The sequence below is a fragment of the Haliotis rubra genome, unplaced genomic scaffold (assembly GCF_003918875.1).
Source record: "Haliotis rubra isolate DU_JTF1 unplaced genomic scaffold, ASM391887v1 Scf46, whole genome shotgun sequence".
Lineage (NCBI taxonomy): Eukaryota > Metazoa > Mollusca > Gastropoda > Lepetellida > Haliotidae > Haliotis > Haliotis rubra.
The window spans coordinates 1,855,720-1,876,695 of record NW_025767146.1 but is presented as its reverse complement, the minus strand read 5'-3'; the positions used below and the strand labels follow the sequence as shown (position 1 = coordinate 1,876,695).

At 43.4% G+C, this 20,976-nt stretch overlaps 1 protein-coding gene and 1 long non-coding RNA gene across 3 annotated transcripts; both read right to left on the bottom strand.

The window, feature by feature from the left end:
- Window positions 1-261: 261 nt before the first annotated feature.
- Window positions 262-19,243, bottom strand: LOC124290265. The gene is made up of 3 exons (XR_006901878.1): window positions 19,231-19,243; window positions 19,043-19,051; window positions 262-502 (listed from the first exon to the last, which is right to left on the bottom strand). It is a non-coding gene; the product is annotated as an uncharacterized LOC124290265 (long non-coding RNA).
- On the bottom strand, window positions 3,177-18,826 carry LOC124290264 (monocarboxylate transporter 12-like). 2 transcript variants are annotated; one of them, XM_046726988.1, is made up of 3 exons: window positions 18,374-18,826; window positions 4,681-6,239; window positions 3,177-4,141 (listed from the first exon to the last, which is right to left on the bottom strand). In XM_046726988.1, exons 2-3 carry the CDS (start codon window positions 6,200-6,202, stop codon window positions 3,993-3,995), a joined length of 1,671 nt encoding a protein of 556 aa, XP_046582944.1. In that variant the 5' UTR covers window positions 6,203-6,239; window positions 18,374-18,826; the 3' UTR covers window positions 3,177-3,992. The 2 variants fall into 2 exon arrangements, with proteins under 2 accessions (XP_046582944.1, XP_046582945.1); XM_046726989.1 differs by lacking the exon at window positions 18,374-18,826 and adding an exon at window positions 17,113-17,189.
- Window positions 19,244-20,976: the final 1,733 nt, after the last annotated feature.

Here is a 20,976-nt window from a genome sequence, read left to right as displayed (position 1 = left end):
TGAAAAGAGACAGTACAAACAACTATGGTTACAATAAATTCCAATTCCTTGTTTCATCAGAAAATGGTATTTACAAATTAATTTTAATTTTAAAGTTTAAAAACATCGTATTTCTATATTTTATGTCGAGGTTTGAAGAGTTCGTACAATGATTCACAATTCATCTGGCTCACTGGTTACACCTGTTATGTGTTCTTTACGCTTATAAATAATAATTATAATATGGACATTTGTAGAGCGCCGTAGTAACTCCACACCTCAAGGGCATGCTCTTTGCGCAACAGTAAATATGTACACTATATACAGGAAGAAGTGTTATAAGATTTAGTTGTGGTTGAACAAGAATGTTTTGAGTCTTGATTTAAAGATGGAGATGGAAGGAGATGACTTGACATGGAGAGGTAGTGAGTTCCAGAGGGAAGCTGCGTGAACGCTGAAAGATCTGCCGCCAAAAGTTTGCAACTTGTATTTTGGGACACTGAGAAGACCTTTGTCTTGAGATCTGAGAGACCGGCGCTGGAGTGTAGGGTGTTATAAGATCTTGCATGTAGGAGGGCGATGAACAGTTTAGTGCTGAATATACAAGAGACAGCGTTTTGAATTTTATTCTTTCGCGGGTGGGAAGCCAATGGAGTGACTTTAGTATGGGAGATATGTGACATCTGGATTTGGTTCTAGTGACAAGTCTTGCTGCGCTGTTCTGGATCTTCTGAAGTCTGTCTAGTTGTTCAGAAGTGATGCCTGCACAAAGACTATTGCAATAGTCCAGCCTGGATAAAATGAGGGATCTTGCCAGAGTGGCAGCAGCATCAGTTGTTAAGAGATGGCGGATGGCTCCAATGTTCCTGAGATGGAAGTGGCAGGAACGACACACATGAGTGACGTGTTGCTCCATGTTGAGACCTGAATCTAGATAAACACCAAGATTCTTTACCACAGGGGAAAACACTATGTTTGTATCTCCAATCCTGATGTTAGGAACCTGGCATTTCTGTAGTCGGGAATTCGGAGCAATAAGGATAGCCTCGGTTTTATCATCATTTAGCACCAGCTTGTTTGATGTCATCCATGATCTGACATCTGAAAGACATTGTTCCATTTTCAGACATGTCAATGACTGGTTATCCTGGTCTAAAGTATAACTGTCAGACAGCTGAGTGTCATCAGCGTAAAAAATGGTGCTCTGTGTCACGATCCCGGATGAGCTGTCCCAAGGGCCTGGTGTACATGGTGAACATCACTGGGCCTAACACCGATCCCTGGGGAACACCACAGGAGAGATGGAGCTTGTCTGACATTGTCTTGTTGATAAGAATGGATTGTGTCCTCCCTGTCAGATATGAGGAACACCATTGCAGAACATTTCCACGTATCCCATACTGGTGCGCTGTAGACGATCGATGAGCTTCTGGTGGTCGATAGTATCGAACGCTGCCGATAAGTCTAATAAGATGAGCATTGCAACCTTGCCAGAATCAACAGACATTCTGATTCTATCCAAGACATAGTTCAGAGCTGTTTCTGTGCTATGAGCATCTCGATACGCGGACGGGAACTTCTCCAATAAGTCGTTGTCTTCAAGGTGTTCAAGTAGCTGTGTTTTTACCACCTTCTCCAAGATCTTTGAAAGAAAGTTTAAATTTGACACAGGTCTATAATTCTTTAGTACTTGCGGGTCCAAAGATGACTTTTTGATCAAAGGTTTCACCACATCGGCTTTGAAGGATGTAGGTACCTCACCACTGAGAATACTAACTGAGAATGCTTATTAAGTGTATTGTTGTAACGTACAATGTGATTGATATAATATGAGGTCCGTACCAGACCGCCAAACTTTTCTAGCGGCCGAGACTCGTTTTGAGATTTCCCCCGATTTAACGATTTCTGTTTGTCAGAAGCACGCTGCACGACGTGTTTGTAAGCATTAGAAGGAGCGTAGTGTTGCAATATACAAGTGCTTAGATGTATCAGATAATGCTGATTAATAATTATGTATCCAGTTAAATGAATTGGTCTGAAAATTCTGGACTGGTTATTGTTCTAATTTGCGCAATAGCACGGAACCCAGTCAGCAGGAAACGAGACTGTTGTGTTATCGATGTTTGGACTTTTTTGCATTTCTAGTTAGTTTCCATTAGTTACCTGGCATAGGTAGTTGTCACCATGACAGTATGATTGCATGTTTTGAATGAAAAAATATTATTGTCCTCAATTATTGTTCTTGTGTGTATGATGGTCAAGGCATAGATGTCATGGCAGCGACATAGGTCGATCATAAGTATACGAGTGTTGTGATACCAGATAGCTTATGTAGGCACACACACCGTGAACTGTAGGCTGAAGCAAGCAGAAGGTACAGAATTCGCAGGTGTTGGGTTTACCGCCCTTTGAACAGTTGTTCGGTCATATACTTAGCCGAAGTAAAACAGTAAGCACAGCGTGAGTAAGCACAGTAAGCACAGTATGATGCTGTGAAACATAGACACAAGCGGAGTGAGCATGGTTTCACGTCGCTTTTAGCAATATTCTAGCAATAGCACGACGGAGGAACACCAAAAAATGGGCTTCACGCATTGTACCCATGTTTGGAATCGAACCCGGGTCGGTGGCCTGGCGAGTGAACGCTTTAACCATTAGGCTACCGTACCGTCCCGGGATTTTACTGAGGGTTATTAGCAGGCTAAAGGGTGCATCTCTAATCAGGGTACACAGTATGGGGTAGACATGGCTAACTCGAGTATGGTTAGCACCGCAGTGGGCAATTCTACGATTATACCAGCGACAGGTTAATAATGAAGTCTGTGCCAGACACACCAGCCACTGATATCGTGAGTAACCATGACGCGAGGGATATGATAGTAGACATCCTCCAAATCACCGACCGTGACATCCCCATTCACTGAGTCAGTTCTTATGACCAGCATTAGTAGTTTGTACTAACCTACCGGACGGCTGTAATAAACAAGTGTATATACAGGCAAGTGGAGCATCCATCGCGTGTGCCTCATTATCGGAAGTGACTGCTACTTTGACACAAAAACATATAACTACGAGGTTCAAGCTACAAGTTTGCAATCCGGATGAATCGTTGGAATCCCTGTAAATAACGATTAATCCGGATTGCAAACTTGTAGCTTGAACCTCGTAGTTTCAATTATTGATAAAAACATCTCAAATTATAGTTATTCATAAATTTTATTACAAAAATACTCATATTGTCAAAAGTTATTGTGTCCGGAATCTCGTGTAATGATATGTCGTATTGTTTGTATTGCATCCCGTATTGTGTGATGAGGTAGTGTATTACCAGTGCATGTTCATGCCCTCAGACAATGAAAAAGGTCATTGTGAGGACTCGGATAAGTTAGATAACTTGTATCGAAGTGTCTCTGCTCCTTCATCACAGTTTAAAGCTGTCGTTTTGTAGTCTGTGTCATTTGTGATGTTAGTGGCGGCAGGTCCTCGTCTGCCGGCAACAGCGTGAACCATACGCCGATCCGATAGCTGCCTTGACTACGGTGATACGTCATGATGATGTGCTCACTGACACACTTGTGTCCAACGTTAACGCAGTACTTGGATTTTGTTTTTACCGTCTTGTGTGACGGTGAAATAGTGTAAGTAGAGTAACAGATCATAGTCAGACTGACACAAACACTAAACTAGAAAACGTGTACAGTAAATGGATGACTTGAATCAAATGTACTTGGTTAGAGCCTGGTTGTTTGTTTGATAGATTGATAATTGCTTGGTCTACCGCCTACCGTCTACCGTCTACTGACGTGGCAACAGTACACTGACCCTCAACCCCTCTGACCCCTACAACCTCTCCAACCCCTTACAGTACATATATACCCGACCCGGAGTATCATCTATCCTGGTATCTACTAGTGGAATGACCTCGACGTCTACGCCGCCGGAGTGACGGTATTGCTCCAGCTACTTCACGGTGTACTTGGCAGCGAGATGCCATACATGGCTACTGGCGTTATTCACTTCAGTCTGCTTTTATCAGCGTGACGACACCTGCTACATCGTCTTAGCAGAGGCGTCGGCGTGTACATCAGCCCAGCTATCACCAGGCAGGTTCCGGCTGCGTAGAAAGTGTTGTCATAGCTACCAGAGACATCAAACAGCCACCCTAAAACAGATAGGTAAAGTACGTAGTTAGCACAGGTAGGATTTACCATACGTTTGTAGCTAATGTGACTCAAAACATGTACTGACTCAAACACGACTAGTGGTTGTTTTCCCCTTAATGCCTAGTGCCAGGCAAGGTAACACCTCCGACCTTCAGTTCCCCGACGCCCTAACCACTAGAACACAAGTCGGTCTTTAAATAGGTGAACAGGGACGTATAATACCGCGAGATCTGAAGCTCTGAAATACTATCTCTGTCGAAATCCTCTATACGCCAATGCGACATGGATGACACTGCATGCTTCCATAGTAGCTTAACATGTCTGATTAGAAGAATATAGAGAAAACCTATCTGTAAAATATGATCAGTCATAAGGTATATTAATTACGTATTAGGGTTTTTTTCAAACTAAAGGCGATAAATATGCAAACAGAGGATACCCGTTATACTCCATAGAAGATATATCCGGTACTATCCATGTTAACATGTTTCGCTTATCAAGCAAGAACCAATCCCGTTAATGATGTAGTATACCATACCTGCAACTGGTGGTCCAACAAGGTTGGCAATCCCTTTGAGCAGCATTGTGAAGCCGTAACTCTGACTGAGACTTGCCTCGCCAAGGATGTCGATCAGGAGGATGGAGCTCAGCGCCTCGCTGGAAGCAGACAGGAGTCCGAACACACCAGCCATACACGCCAGAGGTAGGAACGTTGATGAAGAAGGAACTGCTAATAAAGTCACGCCACATAAAGATATCGATACGCCATATAACAGAGGAAGACTGAGTCTACGCATGTCTCCAGCTACTCCGTACACAAGGTTGCCCACGGTGTGGAGGATTCCGATGACAGACACCAACAACGCTGCCCGGGTCTCTGTCATCCCTGACAACACCGCCCTATTGGCCAGGAAGACGAAGGGCACGTCGAACCAGAAGTAGAGGATGAAGTTGGAGGTGATGAACAGAAGGAAGATGGGGTGAGTGAAGAGGGTGAGCTGGAGCGACGTGCTGAGTCCACGGAGGCGTCGATGACAGGCAGACACACACTCGGGATGAGGATCATTGCTATGTTTGGTGTCATCTTGGGACGGCTTTTCAGTCTTTGGAAGCACGTGTGCGTCAGACAGCGTCTCGCCTTCAATAGTCGTATCTTGTGTTGCTGGTTTGGCAAAAATGATGTCGCCATTAGGGCAAGTATTAATTTCACAACACAATAAATCGTCTCCATGAGCTTCTCTCGCATGTCCCAGAAGTTTGCTTTCTGTATCATCATCTCGTGTTTCTAATTTTTTGCAATCATTTTTCACACGTGTACTGAGAGTTTTGCCTTTTATCGGTCTGAACAGAGCTCCGCACACCACGATGTTGGCAGCGATGCCTGCCATGATGTACATGGTGCCCCGCCAGCTGTATGTGGAGAACAGCGCCGCTGTGACAGGTGCAAATACAATCGTCCCCACCCCTGCTCCACACTCAGCCACACCGGTTGCGAATGCCAATCGCTTCTTAAAGTACTGACTAATGATGAGGATGGATGTGAGGTAGGGTAAGGACATCCCGAATCCGGCTACAATACCGTAGGTGATATACAAGGCCTCTACTGATTGGACGAAACTGCTTGAGAGGAAGCCCGCGGCAGCAATGAGCCCGCCCACAATGGTGGCTGTCCTGCAACCCACCCTGTCCGTGATGACGCTCGACACTGGCCCACACAGAAGGGGAACTGAGAAAAACAGAGATCCTACCCATGACGTCTTGCTCTTGCTTTCATGGAAACAGTCCAGCAGTTCGGTGTAAAGCACGCCAAACGAGTAGGCACATCCGTCTGAGATGAAGTTGATGGTGAAGCACCCAACAAGAACCACCCATCCCCATCCTCCATCTAATACAGGTACGTCGTCTGATGTGTGAGTGGAAGTCGAGTCAGCTTCACTTCCATTGCCAGAATGACAGGGGATCGTGCCACTTCCGGCTGTCTCGCTGTTGGTCTTGGGGAGATCTGGCAAACACAGGTCCTGGATCTCACTCTCTGTCGTCTGCTGACCCCGGGTCATCATATACCCGCGTACCTCTGTCCGGATATCTCTGCCATGTCTACAACACAATGAAAGAGAATGTAGAGCCAGGTATCGATCGTGGGTCAAAATATCTTCTCTACCATGTGTAATTATAAAGGAATCATGAGATTTGTTGGCAGATAAACGTCTGCTAGCTGTTCAATTCGTTATGGCGCGCAACACCACTTACCACTCGTGATACAGGACACCGAAACTGCTGCGATGAACCGGAGCCCGACGATTCTGTCATCTTATGACAGGTGGAGAGAAATTATGTAACTTCAATGTGTTGCAGAATTTGTGTTCTGGTAATAAGGTGAAAGGTAGCGAGATTTGTGTAACAATAATCTGGTGAAAGGTAGTGACATTGTGTTACAGTAATCTGGTGAAATGTAGGGAGGATTTGCTTTACAGTAATCTGTTGCAAAATGGGGAGGAGGTTATGTGTTACAAAACTCTAGTGAATGGTAGGGGGATTAACCTTTTCGACCACTACTTTAAGTCAATTGTTTCCTCCGACAGGAGACGAACCTACTTTTTTCACACACGCTTTTTAAAAGATATGTAAAGACAGATATGATCGGTCAGATTGGAGGGGTGTGGATAGCTCGGGCAACTGCACCCTAGAGAACTCCAGAGTGATGAAGTTTAGGTGAAGACATTTTGTATGAAGTTCAAACCACTTCAGCCCAAAACACATACAACACTAGGACATGTTTCCCTAGAATGTAGAATGAGCAATTCAAGAACCCACGCCATTAGTTTAGTACAGTTAACAGTCATGTGTTAGTTTTATCACAGGTGTCAGCTCAGGTCGAACTGACAGCCCGAAGTGATACAGGTTCTGACCACGACCAGGTGTTTTGATATACGGAGTCTGGGACAAACAACGTAAGGCGACTCTGTCACCTGTGTACCCATTTGTTTCAGTATTTGAAGTCATTTCCGAGGCAGCTTTCCACTCTCAACAAAACAAAACAAAAACGTCAGTGCAAAGTAAACCCAGTCTTGACTATCCTCTGAAAGGATTCCATTTGGTGCAAACGGCAAAATAGCTGTGAAGATGGGCAACAACACATTGCTAACCCGGGTAACTTTAATCACAGGCTTTTTCTAAAGTGAATGTTCCTCTTATTGACCCCTTGCTGTTCCCCGTTGCTAAGTCAGCTGTAGACGAGTATCTAGTCCCCAGATTATATGTTTTTACAATGAGAATAAAACTTATTCTAATAGGTAATAGAATTGAGGAACCTTCTCATCGCTTAAGGGGGAGAACTGTGGCTTATTGGATCTGAGAGACGGGGCTGGAGGCTACTGGGACGAGTTATATGTGGATGCCCTATTATCTTTTGCAATATCTATAGCCAGTTTCAGCATTGTTACGTTCAATGTGTCAGTGGTTACAGAGATGGTGTGCAACAACGTCTGTGCAGTTAATACCATTTTGATAATAGCCCTTTTCCGAGGATTCATATAGATACACCTATAATCAGTACTCAAGGAGATGTAATCGGTTCCACGTATCACGGGAAAAGACTTTTGATTTGGACGTATGCTGTCCTTATTAAATCATGTAGGGCTGCAGGTTGTAATTTACAGCGCACCACAGTGAAAATGAAGCAGGATTCGCCTGAAACACGTCTTACAAATCGCGAGGTTTGGCACGATAACTGTCAGAGTTGTCTCCCTTGAATCATCCCTCTAAACTCCTTTACACATACAATATTTGTATAAATCTACTACAAGCTCGTTCATGTCGTATCCCTGTCATACACGTGCACCTCGAATACTGAGGCCACAGACACATGTCCACCTTGAATACACTGATGACAGCAACTCCACGTCTACCTCCAGTATTGGGTTGGTTGGTTGGTTGTTGTTTAACGCCGCACTCAGCAATATTCCAGCTATATGGCGGCGGTCTGTAAATAGTCGAGTATGAACCAGATAATCCAGTGATCAACACCATGAGCATCGATCTGCGCAAATGGGAACCGATGACATGTGCCAACCAAGTCAGTGAGCCTAACCACCGGATCCCGTTAGTCGTCTCTTACAAGTATGGGTTACTGAAGATCAATTCTAACACGGACCAATTCCAACCCGGACCTTCATTGGTCCCAATACTGGGATAACAGACACTATCCTGTTATCAACACTCACCTCGAATACTCCGGCAACAGACTCTATTCTATACGATGCACACACATACCAGGTGTCATGGTGGTACTTTGGTAACGTACACCATCGAGTGTATCATTTATATTGATTTGTCCTTCGTGACAATGATACGAATGTTAACCTCGCTACAGTCAGTACGTAACAGTGTGTACATACATACATATATACATACATATATACTTGCTTTGTACGTTCCATTTCCATTCATAGCATCGATATTGAACGAAGAATTGATCATATAGCAGATGTCACAGATTTGTCAGATGTTATACGTTGATATGTAGGTGAATCCTAGCCCCATCTTCCTCTGCACAGGTATGTTAATATATTATTCACATGGTGAACGAACATATGGTTAAATACAAACACGTACGACACAGTCGCTCTGAATTCCACGCGGCCAGCAATAGTTTCTAGGCCGAAAACAGCCGCCATGTGACGATTCGTCACAACTTACACAGTCTTTTCAATATATTGTATATGATTTTCAAATGTTTCTTATTTGTTTTGACGAGTCTACACATCTGTTAAACATATGTTGTAGAATCGTTAACTTTAACAGAGAACATGTTCTGAATCGATTAATAATATTTCGATTTGCGTACCTACACTGGTTGTATGGCTCCACGTGCTGTCATCGAAGCTGGCAATGCAGTCATTCTGATACATAGATATGTATTGTCATGCACCTCACTGTCGCAGTTGTAGAACAATATTTGTACACCTGGACAGTACCAGGTTGGCCCACGATTCACACCGTTTGGTTTGACTATGAGGGCACGTATTGGGTCACATTCAGCTTCTTGTTTATTCATAACAACCACGCGAGTTCATTAATATTAATATTGACGTCATATCTGCGGTGCAGTGATAATATAACATCACATACTATGCTAGGAACTCTGGGTAGGAGAATGGTCACAGAATTCCTACATGAACTTAGCGTATGCTCTTGCACCCACTTCCTGTTGTCGCAAGGCATGTAAAAAAACAAAACAACCCACATCTGCTCATAATGAGCTGAATATTATGGCGAGGCTGCTGACCATCCGAGAATCTTGACAACAGAAATTTCAAGCTTTCTCACAGCTCAGACCCCATGTTATCCTCTCATTAGCATTTCCTCGCTGATTTTACGGTCACTTTTCCCTTTTGTATGAACTTCATGCGAGTGCTACAATCATTAACGTTTGCGATAGACACCAAGTTAAGGAAACTGAAATTCCTATGTCTCTGAAAACGAAGTCACCGCATTATTTCCCCTTCCACCCTTTACTTTATGCTATGCTAGAGCTCAAAATGAAGCAAGTCTAGGATATTACCGGGGACCCCTTTCAATTTATTAGTGATGTTTCTGCTTCAATTAAAATTGCATATAATTAATATACACATGGAACTTAATTAAGCACCCCCTAACATATTTAAGTTACTGACTTACCTAATGATAAATCTTGAATTGTAACGATGACTATTATTTGAACTGCATTCCCTTTCAATATTGTTTAAGAGTTTTGTTAAGTCAATCGTCAAAACACATCCGATTATGCAGTTGAAACACACTACCCACGATTGTCTCAAAAAGCACTTATTAACTCAATGCGGCTAACTGTATAAAACACCAAAACCTTTTAATGATTTCACCAGTATCTGTTACAATGGCACGAAGGAGACTACCAGGAGCAAGAAGATGGCAAAATTATTGGAATGCACGACAGCTTGACATTCACCACACCGTTCTAAGTCGAATTGTTCAAAAACACCGTCAAACCAACAAGGTTAACTGACCAAGGCTGAGTCAACCCCGAAAGAGGATCCTCAAGTTGAGGATGTGGATTTAGCAAGCCTTGTGAGACATCAGCCTTTCACGACAAATGGCGTCCTGAAGCACCTATGGCTCTCCAACAGACGTCTGTGCAACAGGACTGTAGGAAACCGCATAAAGGCACATGGGATGAGGGCAAGAAGGGTGATCAAGCGTCCAGCCTTCACCAATATTCACAAGAGAGCTCATTTAGAGTGGTGTTTACCCCGACGTCATTGGAATTTGACGTCATAGAGGAAGGTACATTGGTCAGATGAGAGTCACTTTTTATTGCACGTCACAGACGGGCGCCAGCGAGTTTGGAGGACCAAGAACAGTGCCTATGAGCATAAGAACATCAGAGCATTAGTTCCTTACGGTCGTGGATCTGTCATGGTCTGGGGTTGTCTCTCCCATGATTGTAAACTGGACTTGGCAACTGTTCGTGGAAAGCTCAATGGCGACCACGACATCCGGGACATTCTGGATCCTGTTTTTGTGCCACATTTTGATAACCATCCATTAGCCACTCGCCCTGTATTTATGGGTGACAACGCTCGACCACATCGTTCCCGACTTGTGACAGTTTTTCTCATGCAACGCTGTAACCAAACTTCCATGGCCTGCTATGAGCCTGGACCTGAACCCATTGGAGCCTGTCTGGGGCATTCTTGGATGCCGAGTGCAAGCACCGGGTCCGCCTGTACAAGATCTGGCATGTTTGGAAGCAGTTTTGCGTCGGGAGTGGCAGCAGCTGCCAATGGAGCCAATCCGGAGACACACGACAAGCATGAGAAGGAGGGTCAAAGCAATCATCCGTGCACAAGTAGGATATGCATGCTATTAACATTTTTAATGTGATTTGTTGTCAGAAGACGACAGAGAACATTTTCAGACTGAGACACTCACCTCTCCCATTTTGGAACTCTGCAGCCCCATAGTTGTACAGGCATACATTTTGTTAACAAAACATCGTTGACGTTTTCATGTGATTTTGTAAATTAAAATATTGCACATTTTCATGATTTTGTTGTTATTGTTTAGTCCAAAATATCAACTTGCAGGAAACAATGCCTTAAACTTTCAAGTATACATACTAATGGTAATGGTTGCTCAATTTCATGGCAATATGAACAAATCGGGGGGTGCTTAATTAAGTCCCCTGTGTATATACATGTTGTATATATTCAGACACTAAGGGTTAGTCTACCCTCATGACCAACATGTCGGGAAAATGAGTGTCGACTGGTTGTTAATTTATGTCAAATGTACAGGTCGTCCCTCTGCTACGTTGACAGCTTGTTTTTCATCGTGTTGATCGTTGAACAGATGTATACGCGGAATCATGTTATGATAACTGGTGCTGTATTATTGTTTTGTATATGGACCGGGGGCTCTGGCATGTGGCGTTTGTATCACGGGGTTACACATAACGTATCGTGAGGGCAGCACACACAGGGAAGTGTATAAACCCACAGTGTGTGTTGCCCTCACGATACGTTATGTGGACATCCTAGAGGTTTATACACATCGCTGTGTGTGCTGCCCTCACGATACGTTATGTGGACATAGTAGAGGTTTATACACATCCCTGTGTGTGCTGCCCTCACGATACGTTATGTGGACATCCTAGAGGTTTATACACATCCCTGTATGTGCTGCCCTCATGATACGTTTTGTGGACATCCTAGAGGTTTATACACATCCCTGTGTGTGTTGCCCTCACGATACGTTATGTGGACGTCCTGGAGGTTTATACACATCCTTGTGTGTGTTGCCCTCACGATACGTTATGTGGACATCCTAGAGGTTTATACACATCCCTCTGTGTGTTGCCCTCACGATACGTTATGTGGACGTCCTGGAGGTTTATACACATCCCTCTGTGTGTTGCCCTCACGATACGTTTGTGGACATCCTGGAGGTTTATACACATCCCTGTGTGTGTTGCCCTCATGATACGTTTGTGGACATCCTGGAGGTTTATACACATCCCTGTGTGTGTTGCCCTCACGATACGTTATGTGGACGTCCTGGAGGTTTATACACATCCCTGTGTGTGTTGCCCTCACGATACGTTATGTGGACCTCCTGGAGGTTTATACACATCCCTGTGTGTGTTGCCCTCATGATACGTTAGGTGGACATCCTGGAGGTTTATACACATCCCTGTGTGTGTTGCCCTCACGATACGTTATGTGGACATCCTGGAGGTTTATACACATCCTTGTGTGTGTTGCCCTCACGATACGTTATGTGGACGTCCTGGAGGTTTATACACATCCCTGTGTGTGCTGCCCTCACGATACGTTATGTGGTTATGTGGACTCCTCCTGGAGGTTTATACACACCCTGTGTGTGTTGCCCTCACGATACGTTATGTGGACATCCTGGAGGTTTATACACATCCCTGTGTGTGTTGCCCTCACGATACGTTATGTGGACATCCTGGAGGTTTATACACATCCCTGTGTGTGTTGCCCTCACGATACGTTATGTGGACGTCCTGGAGGTTTATACACATCCTTGTGTGTGCTGCCCTCACGATACGTTATGTGGACGTCCTAGAGGTTTATACACATCCCTCTGTGTGTTGCCCTCACGATACGTTATGTGGACGTCCTGGAGGTTTATACACATCCCTCTGTGTGTTGCCCTCACGATACGTTTGTGGACATCCTGGAGGTTTATACACATCCCTGTGTGTGTTGCCCTCATGATACGTTTGTGGACATCCTGGAGGTTTATACACATCCCTGTGTGTGTTGCCCTCACGATACGTTATGTGTTATGTGTGGACGTCCTGGAGGTTTATACACATCCGTGTGTGTGTTGCCCTCACGATACGTTATGTGGACATCCTGGAGGTTTATACACATCCCTGTGTGTGTTGCCCTCACGATACGTTACGTGGACATCCTGGAGGTTTATACACATCCCTGTGTGTGTTGCCCTCACGATACGTTATGTGGACGTCCTGGATTTCAATTCAAACGGCCTGTGTACAACATAATACACAATAATCATTGTAATGAAAGATGGGAATTTCTGAGAAATAGAGCTTCCTTAATAAACTTTGCAACATTCAACAAAATATTTATCTTATTACATCTTATTAATTTTAAACTTAAACATCGTGGCCGAATTACAATAATATTTTGGTATATATTTTGATCTGAGATAGTCATACAATGGACATTTTAGGAGGAAGTGATATTCATCTTCTACACAACCTAACGCACAAAATGTACATATTCTATTACTGCGGGGAATGCCACACCGTCTGCCAATATTAACCATTAAAGGGAGCTCACATATTCGTAATAAACAAAGACCAAAGTTTATTAAGGAAGCTCTATTTCTCAGAAATTCCCATCTGTCATTATAATGATTATTTTGTATTATGTTGTACACGGGCCGTTGGCCTTTATACCGAATAAAAGAATTGAATTGAAATCCAGGATGTCCACATAACATATCGTGAGGGCAACACACACAGGGATGTGTATAAACCTCAGGATGTCCACGTAACGTATCGTGAGGGCAACACACACAGGGATGTGTATAAACCTCTAGGATGTCCACGTAACGTATCGTGAGGGCAACACACACAGGGATGTGTATAAACCTCCAGGATGTCCACATAACGTATCGTGAGGGCAACACACACAGGGATGTGTATAAACCTCCAGGATGTCCACATAACGTATCGTAAGGGCAACACACACAGGGATGTGTATAAACCTCTAGGATGTCCACATAACGTATCGTAAGGGCAACACACACAGGGATGTGTATAAACCTCTAGGATGTCCACATAACGTATCGTAAGGGCAACACACACAGGGATGTGTATAAACCTCTAGGATGTCCACATAACGTATCGTGAGGGCAACACACACAAGGATGTGTATAAACCTCCAGGATGTCCACATAACGTATCGTGAGGGCAACACACACAGGGATGTGTATAAACCTCCAGGATGTCCACATAACGTATCGTAAGGGTAACACACACAGGGATGTGTATAAACCTCCAGGATGTCCACATAACGTATCGTAAGGGCAACACACACAGGGATGTGTATAAACCTCTAGGATGTCCACATAACGTATCGTAAGGGCAACACACACAGGGATGTGTATAAACCTCTAGGATGTCGACATAACGTATCGTGAGGGCAACACACACAAGGATGTGTATAAACCTCCAGGATGTCCACATAACGTATCGTGAGGGCAACACACACAGGGATGTGTATAAACCTCCAGGATGTCCACATAACGTATCGTAAGGGCAACACACACAGGGATGTGTATAAACCTCTAGGATGTCCACATAACGTATCGTAAGGGCAACACACACAGGGATGTGTATAAACCTCTAGGATGTCCACATAACGTATCGTAAGGGCAACACACACAGGGATGTGTATAAACCTCTAGGATGTCCACATAACGTATCGTGAGGGCAGCACACACAGGGATGTGTATAAACCTCTAGGATGCCCTCATAAAGTGACATAACACACGTAACTTACAAGATAACACCTGCCGCGAGACATGTGGAGACATCACTGAAGCATAAGGACACGTCTCATTTTACGTTACGTTTATATTTTTTTCTACGCTCTACATAACATGAAAGTGGGCTAATTGATATGTGTCTTACCTGAATAGGGAGTGGTTTAATTATAGCATTTATGAGGTCATATACATCGGAGACTATTGCGTTTCCCTGTGTATGTTAGGATAATGAGCAAGCTGCTGGAGCACAACCAGCAAATATGGGACAATTGTATGCAGGACCTGGCTCCTGTGAAGCATGACTCAATGTTCTCACAAGGTGCACCCCGTGTACTGACTGTTCTGTACTTAACAGGTTTGTGTTGATCAACACTTACATCACGTGACGGCTGTCATGAGATGGGGGACCATGTAGTGATTGCGTTTGATATGATACACCATTTATATGCTGGTTGCAAGCTAGGTTCCCGTTTGATGCATGTCGCACCCTCTATCATGGAGACCGTGGTGTCTCAAGCCTGTACCTTCTTTGTATGTACATCAGGGGGACTCAGGCCTCATAAAACAACTAACGGTACACTTTGTAAGGGGATACGGGCCACATGAACCTTCACAGACCCTATACATCTGACTGTAAATTATGTCCAGGTGATTCAAACCATATGAACACTCAGACATATACATCTGACTGTAAAATATGTCCAGGAGATTCAGGCCACATGGACTCTCACAGACACAATACATCTGACTGTATATTATGTCCAAGAGATTCAGGCCACATGGACTCTCACAGACACTATACATCTGACTGTAAATTATGTCCAAGAGATTCAGGCCACATGGACTCTCACAGACCCTATACATCTGACTGTAAATTATGTCCAAGAGATTCAGGCCACATGGACTCTCACAGACACTATACATCCGACTGTAAAATATGTCCAGGGGATTCAGGCCACATGAACCTTCACAGACCCTATACATCTGACTGTAAAATATGTCTAGGAGATTCAGGCCACATGGACCTTCACAGACACTATACATCTGACTGTAAAATATGTCCAAGAGATTCAGGCCACATGGACTCTCACAGACCCTATACATCTGACTGTAAATTATTTCCAAGAGATTCAGGCCACATGGACTCTCACAGACACAATACATCTGACTGTAAATTATGTCCAAGAGATTCAGGCCACATGGACTCTCACAGACACTATACATCTGACTGTAAATTATGTCCAAGAGATTCAGGCCACATGGACTCTCACAGACCCTATACATCTGACTGTAAATTATGTCCAAGAGATTCAGGCCACATGGACTCTCACAGACACTATACATCCGACTGTAAAATATGTCCAGGAGATTCAGGCCACATGAACCTTCACAGACCCTATACATCTGACTGTAAAATATGTCTAGGAGATTCAGGCCACATGGACCTTCACAGACACTATACATCTGACTGTAAAATATGTCCAAGAGATTCAGGCCACATGGACTCTCACAGACCCTATACATCTGACTGTAAATTATGTCTAGGAGATTCAGGCCACATGGTCTCTCACAGACACTATACATCTGACTGTAAAATATGTCTAGGAGATTCAGGTCACATGAACCTTCACAGACACTATACATCTGACTGTAAAATATGTCTAGGAGATTCAGGCCACATGGACTCTCACAGACCCTATACATCTGACTGTAAATTATGTCCAGGAGATTCAGGCCACATGGTCTCTCACAGATACTATACATCTGACTGTAAAATATGTCCAGGGGATTCAGGCCACATGGACTCTCACAGACACTATACATCTGACTGTGAAATATGTCCAGGGGATTCAGGCCACATGGACTCTCACAGACCCTATATGTCTGACTGTAAAATATGTCCAGGGGATTCAGGCCACATGGACTCCCACAGACCCTATATGTCTGACTGTAAAATATGTCTAGGAGATTCAGGCCACATGGACTCTCACAGACCCTATACATCTGACTGTAAAATATGTCTTGGCCACATGGACTCTAACAGATACTGTACATCTGACTGCAGTTTGTAAATAATCGAATCTGGATCAGACAATCCATTGATTTACTTTATGAGCAATGATCTAAACAGCTGGGATACGATGGTATGTCATGAAAACGGTCGGTGTGTTTAATCGTCAAATCCCGTTAGTTGCTCTTTTTCGTTTGGTTATAACTTGAATCTATGTCTTATATATGTTGATTTAACACATACATGGCGAGATCAATTGGTCTATAACCGTCTGTGTATTTATTCGTTCGACGTCGTTAATGGATGTTTAACTTGACAGGAAGTAGTTAAAATTGTATGTTGTATATGTTGATAATTTTAAAACACACGTGTCGAGTTAAACTGCCCTACCTGTCATACTGCACAATATACACCGAGCTGTTGACTCATGAACTAACGCCGAGAGTCATACCTAACACTTCATTCTGTTAACAGGTGTGATATAAACTGGTTATTTCTAGCACTGTCAAGCTTTTGACTAAATAGGGTATTGTTAATGCTACGCTTGGCCTATTTACCCCCGATATTCCGCGCGGTTCGGGAAGTGGTACATCCCTTATACTTTTTCAACCGCGCCGCCTTTTGGCGAGGTTTTCTGTTGTATGGATCGTTGCTTTGAGTGAGGTTACGACATTACCCACATAGGTCAACCAACCTCAGCAACGATACGAGCGCCTGGGTTCCCTACTTACGATAGGAATCGTACAATCAGATATTTCCTGTTGCTTGGAAAGGAGATTGGCTTTTATGCTGTTGAAAACACATACAGTGTATATTAATTGATTAACCAGCTGTTTTTAAAAGTCTCGATATTCAGCCCGTATTATGACTGAATAAACGACGTGGTGAGACTAGTGATCCCGGATATGAACCTTCACAGACCCTATACATCTGACTGTAAAATATGTCCAGGAGATTCAGGCCACATGGACTCTCACAGACCCTATACATCTGACTGTAAATTATGTCTAGGAGATTCAGGCCACATGAACCTTCACAGACCCTATACATCTGACTGTAAAATATGTCTAGGAGATTCAGGCCACATGAACCTTCACAGACCCTATACATCTGACTGTAAAATATGTCCAGGGGATTCAGGCCACATGGTCTCTCACAGACACTATACATCCGACTGTAAAATATGTCCAGGGGATTCAGGCCACATGGAGTCTCACAGACACTATACATCTGACTGTAAAATATGTCCAAGAGATGGACACATACACATACATAGGTCAACCAACCTAAGCAACGATACGAGCGCCTGGGTTCCCTACTTACGATAGGAATCGTACAATCAGATATTTCCTGTTGCTTGGAAAGGAGATTGGCTTTTATGCTGTTGAAAACACATACAGTGTATATTAATTGATTAACCAGCTGTTTTTAAAAGTCTCGATATTCAGCCCGTATTATGACTGAATAAACGACGTGGTGAGACTAGTGATCCCGGATATCAGTCTCCATCCAACTCGGTCACATACTGAGAAATGCAAGTATTGATCACCGTTACCCAGCATACTGAGTGAGAAATACTGGTGGATTTTCAATGGACGCGGGCTGATTCTACCATCACACCCAGCACTACACACCACTAACTCATACATACATGGCATCTCTTGTGTATCCGGATGATGATGGATGCCGTGGCGTCTATCCGATACTCCTCCTCGACCAAACGGCCCTGTATCCTCACCCCTGTAGATTTCAGTCGTCTCCCCTCCCTCCTTCCACAACCAGTGTAGCAATCCGTCTGCCTCAGGGTACTGGCGACTGGTGGCTCTAAGATGAGAGAATCATGAATGGCAAATTGCAAAGCGAGAGAACCGTCTTAGTGCGACTGACCTGTACCGCTTCGTGGCTCTCATTGCCCGTCCAGTGCAGCGTACACTACCCCGGTGCAGATGGTCTCACAGTGAACGCGCTATATTCGATCGTTTGTTATTGCCCACAATGTTTGGACATATTTGACAGTATGATGACATCTTGTCACATCCGTTGTAAGTTTTAAGTACAATCCAGTTTGAACCAGAAATAGGCGTTTATTCATTGTTATATATATAAACACTTAAGTATGTGCGCTTGTTCGTGAACATAATTGTGTAAAATGTTTTCGCACTTTAATGCACTAGTTCACCTGGATCTCGAGAATTCAAGAATAACCAGGTCTGACTGTCTTCCCCAGAAGTGACTTTCATGGCCGACATTGTAACCATTTTGAAAGTCACCAGCATACGGTAATATGGTGTAGTCTTGTTTTCTGCATGTTGTCATGTACACATGGACCCTGGATCTTTACATAAATCAAGGTATTCCTCATTCCATTCATATTTCATCACGTACAGTGTAAGATAAGATAAGATATTTATTGCATAGCATTCAATGAAGGAACAGTGGCAATATTCTATACAAAGTAGGTCCAAGAAATATAGATACATTTCACACGTAAATGATGTACATTATAACAATTTTTAGAAATCATGTGGTATAATGACATGGAAATAATATATGAGGAGACTATGGTAAGATATAGAATTCATTTAAAGTTGTAAAGATGGTGACATATTTTGGAAATTAATTCAGGACTTCTGTTCGTGAAAATTATTAGGAATTGTTCCCAATCTTTTGAGAGTGTAGTAAATTCTTGGTCATAATAAAGCATTTTGTGTATAAGTGATTCCCTTTCTTCGTTATACTTGGTACATGATATTACATGTATATTTCAATATACATCTGGGATGTACGTTATCGATTATTACGTTATTTCACTCTGCATTGATTTTCAAGCTTCACCTCAGATATATGTCACGGACAGACGTATTTACACTCTCACTCCGCACTGTTGCTGGAGCTGAGAGTCTGTGTGTTTATTTGAGATTCAATGGGCGTCTATCATGTTTCTGATGTTGCAGTAATATTACGCTCTGTCTCTCTCTCTCTTTCTCTCTCTCTCTCTCTCCCTCCCTTTTCTCCCTCTCTCTCTCTGTTTGAAATATATTTTCGTGGAGATCTGTACGCATTTTCATCATGTGTAGTTATATAACAATTGTCTCTCCCTCTTTCCGCGAGGTATTCCCCTGCGCTTCAGTTAGGTGTAACTATGGAATCCTGGAAGGGACATTGTCGCGTTGTCGCATTGTCGCCCTCTCAAATACAAGCAAAATTAAACAAAACGCGACACGCTACATCGCGACAACGCGACGTTTCGCCCATTTGTCGCATTGTCGCGATGTCGCGTGTCGCCTTTTGGTTTATTTTGTCTCACTTTACTTGTTTTTGACAACGCGACAATGCGACATAGCAACAATGTCCCTTCTAGGATTCCATATGTAACAGGCCCCTGACGTGTACGTTTATTGAAGTATCATCTCAGTCATCTGGACAATACATCAACTGAATATACACGGACAGAATAGAGAAGTGAGTGTGAGTGAATTTGGTTCAACGGCGCTTTTAATGGTATTCCATTTGTCACGGTGTGTCCGCTTTATATGGGAAGAAATCCCGAGGTAACACAAGTACCAGACGCTATCCACCTAGGGTTATGAGAAAATATAATTTACATAAAACACACATCACACTCTGTCCGCACCGAAGAACGCGTAAAAACAAGGATAACAACGTACACATATCCCGTTATAAGTGAAATAAGTTGGAATGTTAAATTCCATCCCACCCGACCTGGGGCAACTTGAAGATCCGGGCAACCGTAGTTCTTCCTGACCTTGGAACACCCTTCTGTAGTGCAGGTACGTATATTCATGGCATCACCCGCGAAACTCTACACATTTTCATTACCTTGACACACCTGTTTCTAGGGCCACTAGAAATTGGAAAGACCTATCACAGCCGTCTCTTGGGGAACTAGAACTTTTCAATACCTTTAACACCCGTCTCTATGGTAACCACATACCTTTCTAACCTGACTAGACATTTTCATTACTTTAGCGGCACCATCTACAGGGCCCACTTTGCCACATTCGTCCCTAGGATCACAAGAGATTGTCTTGATCTCAAATACCGATTTCTGTGTCAATTCGTCGTGTCTGTGACGTGGTGTCGGTACGAGGTGAGGTGAGGTGAGGTGAGGTGAGGTGAGGTGAGGGGGAATGGGTAATTTAACGTAATTTAATGGGTAATTTAACTTAAGAATATTTCGCTCACATGACGAAGCGCATGCGTGTGGCTGCTTGTACTAGCCCAGACTTAAGC

Bases quoted from the DNA above. Each gene is read 5' to 3' on its own strand.
- LOC124290264 (XM_046726988.1), bottom strand. From the start codon at position 6,202: ATGATGACCCGGGGTCAGCAGACGACAGAGAGTGAGATCCAGGACCTG. The intron at 4,142-4,680 runs GTATGGTATACT...TATCTGTTTTAG, and splicing joins TGTTGGACCACCAGTTGCAG to GGTGGCTGTTTGATGTCTCT.